Raw genomic sequence first — 16,923 nt, 5'->3', positions numbered from 1 at the left:
CTTTTTCTTCATATTAGACCAAGGCAAGAGTGCAGAGACATTTATGAAACTTTGTTTAATGTACTGAAAAGCCATCGGCTAGAACATTTAGGAAATTGATTTTCCTGGCATTGATGAACTCTTTTTATTTTACCCCAGTATTAATTACTTTTTTTTTTAAACAAATTAATTTAAGAGTCATAAAACCTAACAAGTGAGCCAAACGTCAGTAGATCATGTTCCCCTCTCCCCTTCCTCCCCCCGTCCCTGCTACTAGTGCTGGTATGGGAGGAGAAGAAAAATCAGTGCCTTGTGTGACTCTCTCCTCTGGTTTCACTGCAGGGGAAGCTTCATCACTGCGGGATTACGCTGCCACCACCATGAACGAGTTCCTGGGCATGTTCGGCTACGATGACCAGAACATGCGGGATGAGCTGGCCCGCAAGATCAGCTTCGACAAGCTGAACACTGCTACCTCAGAGGCCGCGGCGCCTGCTGCCTCTCTCTCCAGCGAAGATGCCATGAGCAAACGAGCCCGCTTCTCCAAGTATGAGGAGTACATCCGCAAACTGAAAGCTGGAGAGCAGCTCTCGTGGCCCATGCACTTGGCCAAATCTGAGGAGTTGGGCTCCAAGCTGGGCAAAGAGCCGTCCTCAGTGCTGGCACAGCCCATTCGGGTGCCAGGTCCAGACACCTCCATGCTGACGGAGACCAAAGCCACTATCCTGCCACTGCCCTCCCCCAGTAGTTCCCAGATGCAGGGCCTGATGTCACGGGCCTCCAAGTACGACTTCTTCATTCAAAAGCTGAAGACAGGTGAGAGCATCAGGCCACAGAATGGCAACACTTACAAGAAGGCCTCCAAGTATGACCTAGAAAACGTCAAGTACTTGCACCTTTTCAAGCCTGGGGAAGGAAGCCCAGATATGGGAGGAGCCATCGCCTTCAAGACAGGCAAGGTAGGCCGGCCTTCCAAGTATGATGTGAGGAACATTCAGAAGCTTACTCCGGTAAAAGCTCCAGTGCCCAGCCTGGCCCCTGCTTCCCTCGCCAGTACCCCCAGCAGCACTCCCGTGGCCGGGCCAGAGCAGTCCATCTCATTGCCATTCAACACTCCTGAGTACCTGAAATCAACTTTCTCCAAGACAGACTCCATCACAACTGGAACAGTCTCTACAGTAAAGTAAGTATACTCACACTTTTCTTATCTAAGTACTCGTGGGGGATCATGCCATAAGTCGGCGTATGGTTCTGTGGGCAATTCCAAGTTCTTGCACTATTAAATACTGCATTGTCCATGGAATGTCTCTCTTTTCTCTCTGTCTCTTCTCCACTTTTACACCTTACATCTCTATTTATCTGGTTTGCACTAAGGCTGTGACCTGCCATCAGCAGTCATAGCCATGAATCTGAAGTCCAATAGCTCCTGCGTTCATAAGTTAAAATGGAAGAGGAGGGAACATGGTGCTGTCAGCACTCTAAAGGTCAAGGTTGGAACTACTTTGTTTTCTTCTCCCTTTGCTTTCCCAGGCATCTGGATGTGTCTGTAGGAGAACCTGATTCTTGTTTCCATTTAACTCAGAGGCATGACTTTGCTGACTTTACTGCTACCAAGATGGGGCTTTTTGTTTGTCCCAGAACTCAGACGACATTTTGGTGCCTAATTCCCATCAATTTCCATAGGAGTTAGTCATACACCTACTTCTGTGGGGCCAGGCCTGTGTCTTCTCAATTTGCTTACACAAACGGAGGTGATTCAATTAGCCCCTCAGACTGGGCAAACTTATTAGCCCAATTACCACTAATAACCTCCTGCACATATGTTGCCAGCAATCTCTGCAGTGATGCCATTGACTGAATGGAGGTAACTGAAGGCCTTGCCAAACCTTGGATTACTTTTTAATGTGACTTCCAGAGGTGGGAGCTGTAGAAGAGATAGATATGTATGTCAGGCTGCAGCAGGAAGGAAGGGAGAGACTTCTCTGCTTTCTTGGCGTGGTTTGGGTTTACTTGTTTCTCACCATGAACCTGGTGCTGTTGTAAACTGTGAATCCTACGGGGTCATCTGTAGTAAGTCCGGGGCCTTCTGTCCTGCCCTCTGTGCCATCACGCACACCCTACTGCCTGGTCCTCTGATGAGGAAAAAGGCTGGTTTGTGTTTGTTATATGGACATAGCAGACCTTGGGCTGGCTTGCATGCTCTTTGCAGTCCCAGAAAAGTCTGCATCACCCAGTTTTTCCCTGTTTCCCCACAGGGAAGGCAGAGCCCTGTAACGGTACCTGTCTTCCGTGTGAAATATTGTTTATCAACTGCCTGCAGACAGATGGGGAGCTCCATGGTAAAGGTGTATAGGAAAGGGCAGAGGACTGTTAACATCTGCATTTACTCAGGATGCTCAGGGTCTGCTCAAGGTCCTACTCAGGATGAACCTGTATGTGCTACAGATGACAGGCAGGGACTTCTATTACTTAAAACCACAGTGTTGTAAATATTCCTGTAGACTCAGTGCCCTTGTTGTGATGGGTGACTTGGTCCAAGGCTCTGTGCCTGAAGTGCCTTGAGAACACTCAGCTGCCTGGGGTTCAGTCGCCATCCTAGAGCTGTGCCTGAAGGCACAAGCAAGATAAGCAAGCCTCTCATCTGCTGTGGTGTTGCACTGGGATCCCAGTTTGTTTTCCTTTCTCTTGCTCATTTCCTGCCTCTTGCCAGATGTGGGTTAGCCAGCACCACGGTGCTTCCTCTGGCCACAGGACTTCCTCAACCAGGGCATCATGATGGGACTGCAGCTGGAATGGAGGTGACAGGGCCTCTTCCTGTGTCCTGATCACACACTGCAGTACAGAATGGCCTCTGGTCCCTTGTCCTTCAGGCTGCTCACTAGATCCAGGCTTCCATGATAAAAGACAGCAGCCTGTTAATTGTGCTGGTGAAGGAGGTGCAGAGTGTGGTATCTGGGCCCTGGCTTCCCATTCCCAGTCCCCACTGGGTTCAATAACCTGGCAGGAGTTACCCTTTACTCTCACACATCTGCACATACACCCTTGCCATGGGTTTAAACTCTCTTACATCCAATGCCATTAACCTGCCCTGAACTCGTCTACTTTCAAGTGAACTCTGTGCCAAGGTGTCCTTGTTTAAGCCGGGGTGTAGAGCTGCAAGGAGGAGGAGTGGAGGTTGGGCTCAGGCAACTCATGAAGAAGATGGTGTGCAGCCTACCTGGAGGGGCGTTGGGGTGGCCCTATCTCATGGATAGGCTTGAGTCCAGCCCTGCATCTCATTTTCCCTCTTCACAATTCTGAGGATGTTATTTTTGTCTGCTTCCCAATGAAATAAAATAATCCAGGCCTGTGTGACAGTTGGGGTGGTTTTCTCATCGATTAAAATACGTAATCTGTCTGTTAGAGTTTTGGGGTATCTGTGAAACAAAGAGGCATTTGAGGCCCCAGCCAGGGGCTGGAGCCACTGTTGCAGTGCTGGTGATAGAGCACCAGGGCTGCTGGCCACAGGGAAATGGGCAAGAACTCACAACGTGGCTGGCAGAGAGACCCTTCTCCTGCAGCTGAGCCAGGGGCAAAGCTCCCGTGCACGCAAGGGCAGCGCTGCCAGGTGCCTTAGAGAGGTGTTTGTTTGCATGTGGCCATCACCTTTTTGTACAGGCTTTTTTTCTGTAGAAGCAGGCTTTTGTGGTTGATCTTCCCAGTTTCTCAAACTGCTCTGAGTCCTGCAAAGAGGGAGGATGCCGGAAGGGAGGTGGGCAGCCTGTGTGTTTCCCTAGGAAAAGAAGGTACAGGATTTGAAGGGCAAAGGGGAGGGAATTTAAACATATGGGTGTCTTTGCCGGGACCCTTCCCTAGGCCCTCTCTCCTGATCTGTCAGCAGCGTGTGAGAGAAACAAGGAGTTTAAGCTGTGCCCTGTTCCTGCTAACCAGCTCTGCCCTGTGTGTCTCTCATTAGGAATGGATTACCTACTGACAAACCAGCCGTCAGCGAAGACGTAAATATTTACCAGAAGTATATTGCCAGGTAGGCAAAACTTTTGACTTTGCTGGGGAGAGGGCTGAGTGTAAGAAGGTGGAGTGGTGGTGGGAGAGACAACCTCTTGTCTGGATCAAGTGTTTAAACCAGACTGGCACTTCCATTTCCCATGGCATCTGTACTTGCTCTGTCCCCCTGCTTGGGAGAGCAGTAGCTGTGAGCGGTATACAGTGGTGCCAAGAACATGCTTAGCTCCCTGGAGCTGTTAGACTTTGTGACAAATAGTGGAAAACTGCTTCACAGAAGAAGCCCAGGATTTAAATGGGAGTCCTGCCTCTTGCCTGTTCTTTCTGTCCAGTGCCTTTCCCCCTACCATGTCCAGTGTCTGCAGGAGGCAATCAGAAAACATCTCAGCCCTGATGAGAATCTAGGCTGGAGAGATTCACAAGTGACTTGAGTTTAGAGAGCTCTTGGCATCAACGTGGGATGTTTATCCTAGAACATTTTTGCAGCTCATTTGTCTGAGAAGCCCTCACTGAATCAGGTGCAGAGTAGGGCACCTTATCACAGCTGTGGGCATGCTTAGGTCAGGACAGTGATGCTGAGAGGAAGCCCAAGGCTGTTGTGGTGGGACTGAGTGAGTAATGCCACAAGAGCCAGAGGGACAGAGGAGATGATTGTATAACACCTACCTGGTTTAGAGCTTTTAGTATAAAGGGTCTATCAGGTTTTGCCCCCAGCCAGCTGAATCCTCCATCGGTAATGTGAGAAAGCTCCCAACTAAAGCCCCTTGTATCCAGACAGACACGAGGCAGGGAAGCAAGCAAACACTTCTCTCCAGAGAAAAAACTGGAGGGTTTGCTCCCACCAGCACTTGGGCACTTATTAATGACAGGGGAAGGGAGTGTGTACTGTGATTTCCCACCTTACCAGAGCCCACAGTCTCCTTGTGGGAGTCAGCTGCTAGGCAAATGAAGGGAACATTTTGGCAGGGAAAAAGAGTGGGAACAGCACTCTCCTAGCTCAAGAATGGAACAAGAAGTGACTTAATTTCCTCCCTTTTTCCCAAATCCCTGATGTAGGAGAAGGGAGCAGAAAACACCATGGGAAGAGAGGACAGTTGTGCCATCACAGGCAGCTCCTCAAGCAGCAGTGCCTCAAGTGTGTGTGGGAATTCACTGCCCCCGAGGACAGTACAGTAGTAGAGTATACAGAATACAGGAAGGAAAGCAGGGGTTTAAACCACTCTTTGCATGGGGCAGAAGGAGCAGCATCCTTTTATTTCTGAGATTGCAGGAATTGCAGGGGTTGCAGTGGGAGAGGAGGTGGCACCTTTCTGTCCCCCATTGCCCTCTCAAGCAGAGAGCTGTAAACACTTCAGCTGCATTCACTGCTTGTGGAGCTCTGCAAGCCCCTTCCCCTGGGTCAGGCAGGTAGCTGAGGGAGGATTGTGAGCTACCTCAGGGACACCACATCCTGCTTAAGAGGCTCCGCAAGCCACCCGTTGGCAGCACAGCCACTTCCCTTCAATTTACACACATTTAAAAAAACAGTTTAAAGCCTTAAAATCAGGGGGTGGGGGGAGAAGAGACACAACACTCTTATGTCTGTACTGCATAATTAGCTTAATGAGTTTGCCAAAGCCACTGCCAAAAGCTGCCCAGGGATAATCCATTCTCTCACACAACAAAACAAAACCTCTTACTTAGCTAGTTTGGGTTGGGTTGTTTTTCCCCCTCCTCCTCCCTGTATATTTATAATTAAAAAAAAAAAAAAGACCACAGAAAAAAATTATTATTATTATTATTATTATTAGTGCCTCAGCAGATGGTGCTTCTGGCAGCACTTGCTTAAATATTTATTTCTGTGTGGGTTTCCTCCCCCCTTGTAATTGGGGTGGGTTTTTTTCTCTTCTTTCACATCATCGTTACATAGTAATGAGTCTGTAAATACTCTCTAAGCATGCTAACTTCTTTATTTATTATTTTTATTATTATTTATTTATCAACTCTTGCCAGATCAAGACTTTTTGGCCAAGAAAAAAAAAAAAAGTGAACCAATTAACGTAAAGGAAGAGGGAATGGGTTGTTCTTGTGCAAATGAATCTATGTGTCTGTATTGACAACTTAAGAGTTTGGATTTGTATATTAGTGTGATGAGCTGGTCTGTGAGTTTTCTTGTTTCAGGTGCGTGTGTTTGTGTCTGTTCATGTGCATGGAAGTTGTGGGTACATTCATGTAAATTGAGGGGGGTGTTGATGTACTGATGAGTCTGTGCATGTAAATGTGTGTGTGTGTGTGTGCATGTAAGTGTGTGGTGTGTAAGCTTTCCTGTTATGAAAAACCTAAACAGATGCTGTGCTTTAAAAATTAATAGCTTTGAACTGTTTCAAGTGTCAGAAGAAACACAGGATAATATAACCCTTTAGGAGCCCAACCTTGCACACTGAAGGAGCAGAATTTCCCCTTTGTGCTGGGTTCGCCACTTCCCTCCTTCCCCCAGCACATGGCTTGGTGGAACACTTGTCTCTCCCTTCCTTCCTGTGCTGTAGACACCACACACCTTCCCGTGGCACGTGGAAAGGAGGGTAGGAGTTGGAAGTGCTGTTTAGCTGTTGTTTTTAAAACTGAGCCCATTGTTGTTCCTGCTAGGATGCTTCAAATAACTCATCTCCTGGAGTCAGATCTTGTTGGTGTCTGGCCCTTCTTTGACTCCAGCTGGTATCTCTGGTCATTTTGAATCCTCATTTTTGATAATAATTTGAACTGCTTTGTATTTGTCAGCAAGGTCTGTATCACCCTCTTTTCTCTGCCTGGCCTGCACTGCACAGTTCTCCAGCCCTGCAAAGCCCTTTACTCTTTTTTCCCTGTCACATCAGTGGAATAGAGAGGAAGCTTCCCACAGGTCACTTTCTTTCCTTGAGGAGCTGCTTGTGGTGCTGCTGACATAAAGCCCTGGACTAGCAGGACCAGCTGGTTACGTGTGCTGTGGACCCACATATCCCTGGTCAGTGCCACGGTGGCTCTGGTGGCTGCCCTGGACAAGCCTAGCAGTTGCCCAGGTGTTGAGCAGGAATCTTTTCCTCTGCTCTCAGTTCCACACCTTTGTTTGTGCAGCCAGCCCTGCTGTTTGCCTTGTGGTTTGTTTCTTCTTTGCTGCTGAGGTTTGCTCCAGTTTCTCAATCACCTGTTCTGACGTGATCCTGATTTCCTGCAGTATTTCTTCTCCTTCCCCAGGGAAAGGCATGTCTGCTTCTGGCATCTGTCCCTGTCTCCCTTTGTGAATGCTGAGGCAAAGAAGTCATTTAATTTTTTAGCAATGTCTATCTTTTCTGTCAATTAAGTCCCCTTTCCATCTCCTAGAGGCCCTGCTGTCTCCACAGTTGACCTCCTCTTCCTTACTGTGCTTCAGAAATGGCTTATTTAGTATTGTTTTTCATCCCCAATTTTTCTATCCCGTAGCCTCACGTTACCTCACCTTACGATGATCTGTAATCTTCCCTGCTCCTGCCCCATTCCTCTGTTTCCCCAGGATACCCTCACTCCTCTCATTTTCCTTTTTTATCTGTTGCCCTTCCTCATTTCTTTCCCATGCCCTTTATCATATGCACTCCTGCTGTGTTTAGCACTTAAGTGACGTGAGGAACCTTTGAGGAACCTTTGAGCAGATGGTACTTTATCTTTGAATGTTTCCCCTCTGAGTCCCCTTCTCTCCACTGCTTTTCCCTTTCAAGCTCTTCTAGGGTCCTCTAGAATATACACGAGGGAGTTCATTGCACTGATTACCCCATTACTGGATCATCCCCTTGTGCCAATTCCTGGTGTGTCTGTCAGTCAATAAATTCTATGTACTGACTGTCTGTATGTAGGTATTACACGGCATTTCTGTCTTTCTGGTCTTTTTTGCTACCCTGTATGTGAGGAGTTTTCAACTTTGCTGTATGCAGCTTTTTTGTTATCCTACTAGATGGGCTTATACTTAAAATTTAGAATCCATATTTGCCCAACATTTATGTGTCTCCTTCTGTTATGGGAGGTTTCTGAAACTTGCTGGCATGGTATCTCAACTCTGTTCTAGAATTGTGTGGTGTTTGGTTCTAGGAACCCTCCTTCCTTATGCTTCCCCAAGTAAACAACTTAGATAACAGAGATGAATTTCAAGGGGAAAGACAGATTAGGGATGTACAGGACCAGAGTGATCCGGCTCAAGAAGCACCTTTAAATAGTGACAAATAAGCATGGGAAGGCATGAGGGTCACCATCCTTGGAGGGGATAAAGGAGGTGGGGTTTAATGCCATAAACATGTGAGATGAAAGCAGGAACAAGGCTTAGTTTATTTGTACCTTCCTTTCGGGCACTGCTGCCAGGACTGTGGTTTATCCTGTCTCCCTCTCTCCCGTTTGCAGGTTCTCTGGCAGTCAGCACTGTGGACACATACACTGCGCGTACCAGTACAGAGAACATTACCACTGCCTCGACCCCGAGTGCAACTACCAGGTAGAGCAGTGCTCAGAGCAGCAGCACGGCTCCCCGAGCACATGGGGGGAGTGTGCGTCCCGTGCTTTCCTCCCACGTGCATGCACATGCCTTTTCACTTTGCTGCTCTGAAAGAGGGCAGGATACCTTCTGAATTTAGCAGAACTTTATTTCGTTCCCATTTAACTCAATCTAATACCATTTAAGCAAACTCAAGACTGCTACAATGAGGAGCCGAATATAGATCAGCTCAAGTCAGTGGGAACTACTCCACATTTATATCAGTGAAACACCAAGAGCATAAATCGTGCTGCATTACAAACTGTGCCTGAAACTAGGGAATGCTGATCTGTTAGTCTGTCTCTTTCCCTCCCGCTGCCCGAGTGGCTTTGCAGCAGCAGTATCTGCAACAGAACAGCCCGTAAGGGCAGCAGCAGTGTGGCATTCGTGGGGAAGGCGCAGGGCAGGAGCGATGCTGTAATTGCTGGGAGAATTGCCAGGCTATGCACTCAAGGCAGCAGGTCATGTGCTGTGTTTGTTTATCCTTGTCCCAGGTCCGGGAGTTTGGCACTGGCATTTCTGTGGTCAGGCTGATGCGGGAGTGGGAATCCCAGAGTTTGCCTCTGCCGTGCCCCAGCCACAGCTGCAGCCCTGCCCTAGGAGACTTCTGGGTCTCACGGGGATCAGTCTGACCACAGCAGAGGAAGCTGATCTGGAGCTGCTGGCCCTGGCTGTGGGTTTCTATTGATCAAAGGAGAGTTTCTCTCCGGGATGCACGTACTGGTCCTTCTAGCCCAGCATCGAGTAATCAAGATGAGTCTATCCCAACCGTGACACAGATATCCCTGCACCAGAAAGAGAGAAACACAAAGCATGGAAAAACAAAAAAACCTATTATTATGATTGGCCTCATGATTATTTCCTAAGGAGTCTGGAAGCTGCTTGCAAAGGAGCTGTCTGGTCTCGCAGGGAATAAGGATTTAGGCTGCTTTTTAAAATGCAAATTATTTTATGGCTGAGATATATTTTAGAATAAGTAACGCTTTGTAATAAGTGGGCACAAATTAACAATGATTGGCAATAGCAATCCTGTATGTACACCCTGGGAAATCATAGCTCCAGCCTCCAAGGGATTTCTGTTGAAATCTATATCCATATATTCCTGTGCCAATACCAACGAGATTGATCAGGATTGATATTATAGGAGGAAAGAGTGGAAGCGATAATCATCTGTTTCCTATGAGGCAGACTAGAAAAGTTGTTAAACATTAGAATACAGGCCTTTTCAATTACTGCTCAAAATAAATGGATATTGATTTATTTTTTAAAAAAATCAGATTTACTTTCTCACCTTCAGTGGTAAATATTGATGTCTGTGGGAAATAGAAATAAAAAGCTTCATTTTAAAGGCACTTAGCCTGCTCTGACAGTGAGGTACCCCTTCATTGTTTCAAGCAGGTAGAGATTGAAAAGGATATTCTGGTCATACAGATTTAGCTTTGAGCTCTATTTTTCCCGTAGAGAAGCATCTTTTTCTGTGACTTGAAGAAAGTCTTTTGTCCCTGTATTCCTAATAAAACCATCCTATCTTCCAGGGGACACAAGAGACTTGTGTGAATGAAGACAGTGTAAAAGAGCAAAGGGTTTTTCCCAATTTCTAGTCTGACATGAATGCGGCAGCCAGGGTCTTGCTAACCACTACAGTGAGTGACTTGGAAGCTTGGCTTCCTTGCTTGTGGGCTGTTCAGTTCACTGGTTTGTTTTCTAACTATAGCACTTCTTGAGATAGTAGCAGCTAAAATTATGTTAGAAGAACTGCAATCTTAAAGCTGCAGGGAGCAGATTCTGGCCATCACCCCAGTGTCATGTTTACTGTAGAACTTTTCGTGTGTATTTACTTTCCTTTAACCAAGAAGATACATGCACACAATTCCTCTTTAATCTGATTCTCTTGGGGTGATTACTGCCAAGCTTTCAACTCCTGGTCCCATAAGTTTATTAACAACAAGGAAAGGCACCCACCCTGCCCCCAGGATTACTCACCCACTGGCATCATGTGTGTCTCACTGTCTGTCTCTGTATCTCTGCAGAGATTCACTAGTAAACAGGATGTGATTCGGCATTACAACATGCACAAGAAACGGGATAACTCCCTGCAGCACGGCTTCATGCGCTTCAGCCCCCTGGACGACTGCAGCGTGTACTACCACGGCTGCCACCTGAACGGGAAGAGCACTCACTACCACTGCATGCAGGTACCGCAGCCTCGGCCCCAGGGCTCCTCTCGGGGGGATCTGGGAGTTCTGCCCCCCTGCTCCCTTGTCAGAGAGTGTGGGGCTGTCCTGAGGAGAGGGGGGACGTTCACAGCCTGGCTTGCTCGCTTCTGATTCAGGAGCCTTGTTGACAAGTGTGTGCCCTGTCCTCACTGCACTTGTCCTGCCAAGTGTTGGGAATGGCAAAGGGAAGCCACATTCTCAGTGTTTAGAAGCCTCGTCCATGCAGTGAGGCAAAGCAGGTCTCAATGTTTTCTCGTGGTCTTGGACTTGTTCAAGCAAGTCCTATTCTCCGAGACTCAGGGACTTCTTTATTGCCGCTGCACTGTCTCTCCTCAAATCTGATCTGTCCCTCCCTTGAAACCAGACTTCCCTGTGGTACATCTGCCCTTTAGCACTGGGTTAATTTCTTCCATAATCAATTTCTAAAGTAATTGAACCTTAATGTCACATATCTGCACTTTACACCCCTGGTTCTCCATGTCCTTTGCCAGTGGCACTCGTGTGTGGTGTAGGCTGGGATGTTTCAGGGGCAGCCAAGCTTCAGCAGCAGTGTGCTGCCAGAGCTGGAGCTGCTGCACAGATGTCACTGTGATGCCTTCACTGTCTTAGACATGGACACACCACATTGTTTGGGTCTTAGCCTGATCGTTCCTGGTTCAATGGTTTGACGTGTATTCATTTTAGTAGAATTGTGGCCTAAACCATTGCCCTGAAAATGTGCTGCAGTTACAAGCAGAGTGATCAGATTTTCTGGTGTGAAAAGTCAGGCTCACTTTGACCTGTCCCAACAGTTTAAGACCCCAGTTAAAGTCACAAGACCTTAATCACATACTTAAATGCTTTGCTAGGATAGATTTCAGCATGTCTTGAAGTCAGGTAAGCTTTCTGAAGTCAATGGGGCTTAAGCACATGCTTAAATGTTAGGCATGCACTCAAGTTCTGTCCTGAATAGGGGCTGATTGAAGCATGTGCTTGCTTACAGCATTTGATAAATTGGGAATTTCATGTGTCTTTCTCTTGAGGACATTTTCTGTTATGCTTCCATAATATTGATTATTTCGTTTCTTCAGTTGAGCAGGGTGGGGTTTGTTGGGTTTTTTGGGGTTTTTTTAGAGTATGAGGAGTGTTTCACAGCTTTAAGTCACTCTGAGTTTGAACAGAGACCCTCGCTTACACAACTATATATGGCTAATTCCATCCTGTGCCCACTGTGTTCCAGTAAAGTAATGCCCATGTAAGCAGTGTCTTACAGGAAAGGTGTCAGAATATAAACTCCCAATTAAAGAAAATACTGCTTAAATGGCAGAATTTGTGCAATCCATCACGTGGGTTTTTTTTTTTCTTTATGTCCATAATTGGTGTGGATAAAATTCAGTTAGCTGTTTATATAAACTGACATTTTTTTAGGCTTTCGCACCAAGAGCTGCATTGCAAATTATTCCTAAGGACGCTTTTGTTTAATTTTTTTTTTTAATGCCATGAAGGGCCTGTCTTTTTTCAAGGTGTCAGTGTGGAGAGAGAGAGAGGCTCTTTTATATTGGAAATAGCTGGAGATTCTTTTTATTTTTTTCTCTGAGTATTTGTCATGGGTTTTGTTATTGCCTGTTTGAATCAACCTGGGCTGAACTAAGGGGTGGTGTTTTCCTTCTCTTCATTTCTGAGATGGTGCAGGCATTGGCACATGTTGTGCTAGAAGAAAAGGAAAAAAATCCTCCCTCAGCAGGGCTGAGGACGTTTTCAGATTCCAGTGGGTTTTTACTCAATATGGCAAAGTTGCCCCGCTTTACCCAGAGGAAAGCAGGTTTTCAGCATTCCATCCTCATCACAGTATTCCCATTCGCAGCACAAGTTTAAAATTATTGAAGTGGGAGTCTTGAACAGTGACAGGGAAAAAAAGTCACCAGTTTGTTAAAATCAGCTGAACATGGGGTTTAAGATTTGCTAGAATTAAACTGTTTATTACAAGCTCAGAAGACTGGTTGGCCTCATGTTGCACCAGCATGCCTTACCTCCCAGAACGATTAAAGAAGTAAATAACTTATTCCCACTCAATTTTGCCTTCCCCAACCAGATGAAATCCTACTTTGTTCTGTGTCACTCGAAGATAACAAAAAGCAACAGCATCAGTTAGTGTTCTGTTCTTTTTAAGAGCAGGAACCCTACTAGCTACTTCCCCAAGCAGGCATGACTATCTGGAGCTAGTGTTCTACCCCTACAGTCCTCTCTTTTTTTCTTACTGTTTCATGCCCAGAGAGTTGGTTTGGGTTTGGTTTTTTTCACAACTGCTCTATGCTCTATCAGTCTTTAGATTGGGAATTAAAGTGATGACTTGATACCCCCTAGGAGAAGCACACAAATGGAACTATTAAATTTACGTGTGCTGCTCATGTATTTATTGCTGCTGGTAATAATGTCAGGCTGTTAAACTGCTGTGCTGATGACTCCTCTTTGGGCCTGGGGCAGGTGGGTTGTAACAAGGTCTATACAAGCACCTCTGATGTGATGACCCATGAGAACTTTCACAAGAAGAACACACAGCTCATCAACGACGGGTTCCAGCGGTTCCGTGCCACGGAGGACTGCGGCACTGTGGAATGCCAGTTCTATGGGCAGAAAACCACTCACTTCCATTGCAGGTGAGACAGCAGGGAAGGGGAGGAGTCCTGCCCCAGAGATGTGTGGTCTGTTTGCCTCCTTCTGCCAAGTCATAATTTCAGCAGTATGCACAGGGACTTGATTTTCCTTGCTGTGACCTTCTCAGTACTGCTCCTGGGAGAACTCGTATACCAGAGCAGATGTGATTGCCAGAATTATGCCACAGACCACTCTGAAGGCAGGGGTATGATCCGAGGAGAGGATACCCACTAGAAAATAGAGCCTAGAATCATTTAGGATAGAGGCCACAGCGCTCTTCAGAGTGCAACTGAAGTAGGCCATTAATGCACTGCTAATGGCACTTCCATGGTAGGGTTCTCTCCAGCCAGCTGATCCCTCCTGGAGCCAGGCTTAGCCTTCTGTACACAACTGCTCTTCTCCCGATTTCTTTTGTTTTCAGGAAGAGTAGGAAAGAACAGTTTGTACTTTAGTCCCCTTTACCTGCTGTTTTGTTGGAACTTTTGGTGGAGGGTGCCTGTATTCCCATGTTCTTGTGGCAGTTCCGCAGAGCGGGGTGAGCTTCCCAGCTCTCCCACATGGCAGCATACCTGCTTGCCTGGGTGTCCCAGGTTAACCCCAGACAGCTCATCAACCCCTCTGCAGCTGGGGCAGTTGTCTCATTACAGCCCCAGTCCTTGTCCTAGAGGAAGGCAGGAGACAGCAGCTCTGCCTACACAGCCAACCACCCTCTCCTCGATGCCCTTGCAGGAGACCTGGGTGTACATTCACCTTCAAGAACAAGTGTGACATCGAGAAGCACAAGAGCTACCACATCAAAGATGATGCCTATGCCAAGGATGGCTTCAAGAAGTTCTACAAGTATGAGGAATGCAAGTATGAGGGCTGTGTCTACAGCAAGGCCACCAACCACTTCCACTGCATAAGGGCAGGCTGTGGTTTCACCTTCACCTCCACCAGCCAGATGACCTCCCATAAACGCAAACACGAGCGTCGGCACATCCGGAGCTCAGGAGTGCTGGGCCTGCCTGCCTCACTCCTGGGCTCCAAGGATAACGAGCAGGAGGAGTCCAGTAACGATGACCTTATTGACTTCTCCGCCATGAGCTCCAAGAACTCCAGCCTGAGTGCCTCCCCAACCAGTCAGCAGTCTTCCGTTTCTCTCATCGTCCCAGCTGCACCCTCCTCTGCGGCTGAGCTTGCTTCCTCACAGGCCACCAAGTCTGCCAACAGCATGACACCAGCCACAAAGATCTCTGGCCTGCTTTCCCAGGCTCTTCCCAGCAATATACCCTTGGCCCTGGCACTCTCCAACTCAGCACTTCCTGGAACAGCTGGATCCTTCTTCCCCATCATCCCCAGTCGGGTCTCTACACCACTTCCTGCCAGCTCGGCTAATCTGATGACTGCTGGTTCTTCTGGCACCAATCCAGCATCATCTGCTCCTACAGATTCCTCATCCCAGGCAGTTTCAGGATCTGGTGAGCCAGTGACTACTTCTTCACCTGCTCCAGCAGCCTCTATAATGGAAAGGATCTCTGCTAGTAAGGGATTAATCTCTCCTATGATGGCCAGGCTGGCAGCAGCTGCACTCAAGCCGTCTGTGGCACTTGAAGCAGGTGAGTTACCTCATGAGTTGTGATACTTAGTGGTGGGAGGCAGAGCAGGGCCTGCTGACTTGGCAGAGAGTGAAAGAGAAGCCATCCACTTGTGCATGAGACTGCAGTTGGGGAGGGCATAGGAAAAGAAAATAAATGGGAGAACAAATTTGGTTGTGTCTACTTAACCCTTGAGGAAGGCAGTCTTGGCAAGTTTTCCTGTGGAGCCTGTCTATGCCCACATGGCCAGAAGAGAGGCAAGAAACATCTTTGCCTGTGAAGGAGTAGGCTCTTACCAGAGCTGAAGTGTTACCATGTGTAATTTGCTATAGGCTGAAAAGAGAGAGGCACTGTATTGAAAATAGAAATGAAGAAAGAATACCTTAGCCAGCACTTGCAGGCTCTAGTGAGACTGTACCAAGCTTTAGCTGGGCCCAGTGTTGATGGTCCTGTAGCCCATGGCCCTGTAGCCCCTGGGGGGCTGTTCTGTGCTTCAGCTTTGTTGTCCCAGCTGTGGATTTGAGGATAGTGTTGGTACAGTCCACAAACAGGACCTTCTTTTTGGTGGGTTCTTGGAAGCGTGCTCCGGTCTCCCTGAGGGGTAAAAGATGGGAAGTGCCCTGGGGCAGCCCAGAGCTGAGGCAAGTCTAGCTCGGTCCCAGCCCTGACAGATGGACGGAGGGAACCTCCCCTCATGTCTGCTGAGCACGGTCAGCTCCTGGTGGGCAGCAGGGCCGTGAAGGGGAGGCTGTGGCCGGCAGCAGCCCCGGCACTGGGCTGGGGCAGGCCGGAGCTGCGGGGCCTGGGCGCTGGCTGATGGCCGCGGCTTCCCAGCGGCAACGGGGGAGTAGAAGGAAGCGATCTGATTGAAGAGGGAGGGGATACTTTACATACTTTTAAAATTATTCTTTGAAAAATTGTTTCCTAAAGCAGAGAAAGGTCATTGAGGGAACTATTTTCCTTTATTTTTTAATAAAATGCCACTTGCTGTCTGAGAACCAGCTCACCGTCAGCTGTACTGCCGGAGGGTAAATTAATATTTTAGTCACTTGGGGATTGTGGAAAAAAGCTCTGCAGACATGTTTCTGTCAGCAACTTTTTTCCCCTCCTTTTTTCTTTGCTGTTTTTCCTAAATTTTTTTTCCTTCAATTTGTTCTCCTTCCTCCCTGCTCTTCCCGCCCCCCCTCCTTTTCCTCTCTTCTTTTAATTGGAATCCTTCTTTCCCGGGCTCGGCACTGAGCCTGCCTGCAGAGCAGCGTTCCCGGTTCTGCGGGGACACGGAGGGGGCGGTGGCAGGAGGTCGCTCGGTTCGAAGCAGTCCCGGTGCTGTCACCCTCGATAGTCCCGGCGGGGAGATGCGCAGTGCCGGGCCAGCGCTGTCGCTACGGCAACGCTGACAGTGGGGACGAGCAAGGGGGCTTGACTAGCAGTCGAAAGCTGCCACATTGCCTCAGCATTAACAGAGTCTTTAATAAACGCTTAAGAGGCAGCCCCGCAAATTAGTTATGACAGTTTGTGCAGAGAATCAGGTCTCCCCCACGCTCCTTCCGCCCTTCTCTTTTAAAGGGCCCATAGCCTGGACAACTTTGACATAATTTTGCAATAATTATCACTTGAAGAATTTCGACGCTGGAGTGGACGTCAGAACCCATCATGTCAACTTGGCAATAAATGCTGACCAGCAATCCCAGTACTTCCCTCCCCCCACACACTTTTTCTTTGCTTTTTCCACTTAGGCACTGATGCCAGTGATTTAACTTACTTATTTGCCGTTGTAGCCTCATTTTAGACCTATGCTTTTAGTTTATTTTTTGCACTAAATTTCAGTGTATTTCTTGAGCAGGGAATGGACAACCAGCACCTCCCGGACGGTTCAATCCAGTCCAGGTGAAGCAGGAACCTGCGGAGGCCATGGGACCGTCATCTGCCACCAGTCAGGACCCCTTGCAGGAGCACAGCTTGGACCTGAGTGTCAAGGACCACAGGTGAGGGAAGTGGGCAGGCA

The 16,923-nt window shown here is 47.8% G+C and overlaps 1 protein-coding gene across 9 annotated transcripts in view; it reads left to right on the top strand.

The window, feature by feature from the left end:
• Nucleotides 1–16,923, top strand: part of CASZ1 (castor zinc finger 1) — a 198,344-nt gene that overhangs the window by 160,555 nt on the left and 20,866 nt on the right. For all 9 annotated transcript variants that reach the window (XM_088066623.1, XM_088066622.1, XM_014259237.2 and 6 more), the window contains 7 exons: nt 322–1,162; nt 3,935–4,003; nt 8,362–8,452; nt 10,522–10,686; nt 13,171–13,343; nt 14,071–14,939; nt 16,762–16,903. In XM_088066623.1, the coding sequence (XP_087922749.1) occupies nt 322–1,162; nt 3,935–4,003; nt 8,362–8,452; nt 10,522–10,686; nt 13,171–13,343; nt 14,071–14,939; nt 16,762–16,903 (2,350 nt within the window). The remainder of the gene's footprint in view (nt 1–321; nt 1,163–3,934; nt 4,004–8,361; nt 8,453–10,521; nt 10,687–13,170; nt 13,344–14,070; nt 14,940–16,761; nt 16,904–16,923) is intronic.

This window comes from Pseudopodoces humilis, chromosome 24, assembly GCF_049639895.1.
Source record: "Pseudopodoces humilis isolate 2021_Gansu_Grassland_sample_001 chromosome 24, ASM4963989v1, whole genome shotgun sequence".
NCBI classification, from domain to species: Eukaryota; Metazoa; Chordata; class Aves; order Passeriformes; family Paridae; genus Pseudopodoces; species Pseudopodoces humilis.
Note: the sequence above shows the minus strand (reverse complement) of the source record. Positions and strands in the feature narration are given on the sequence as shown.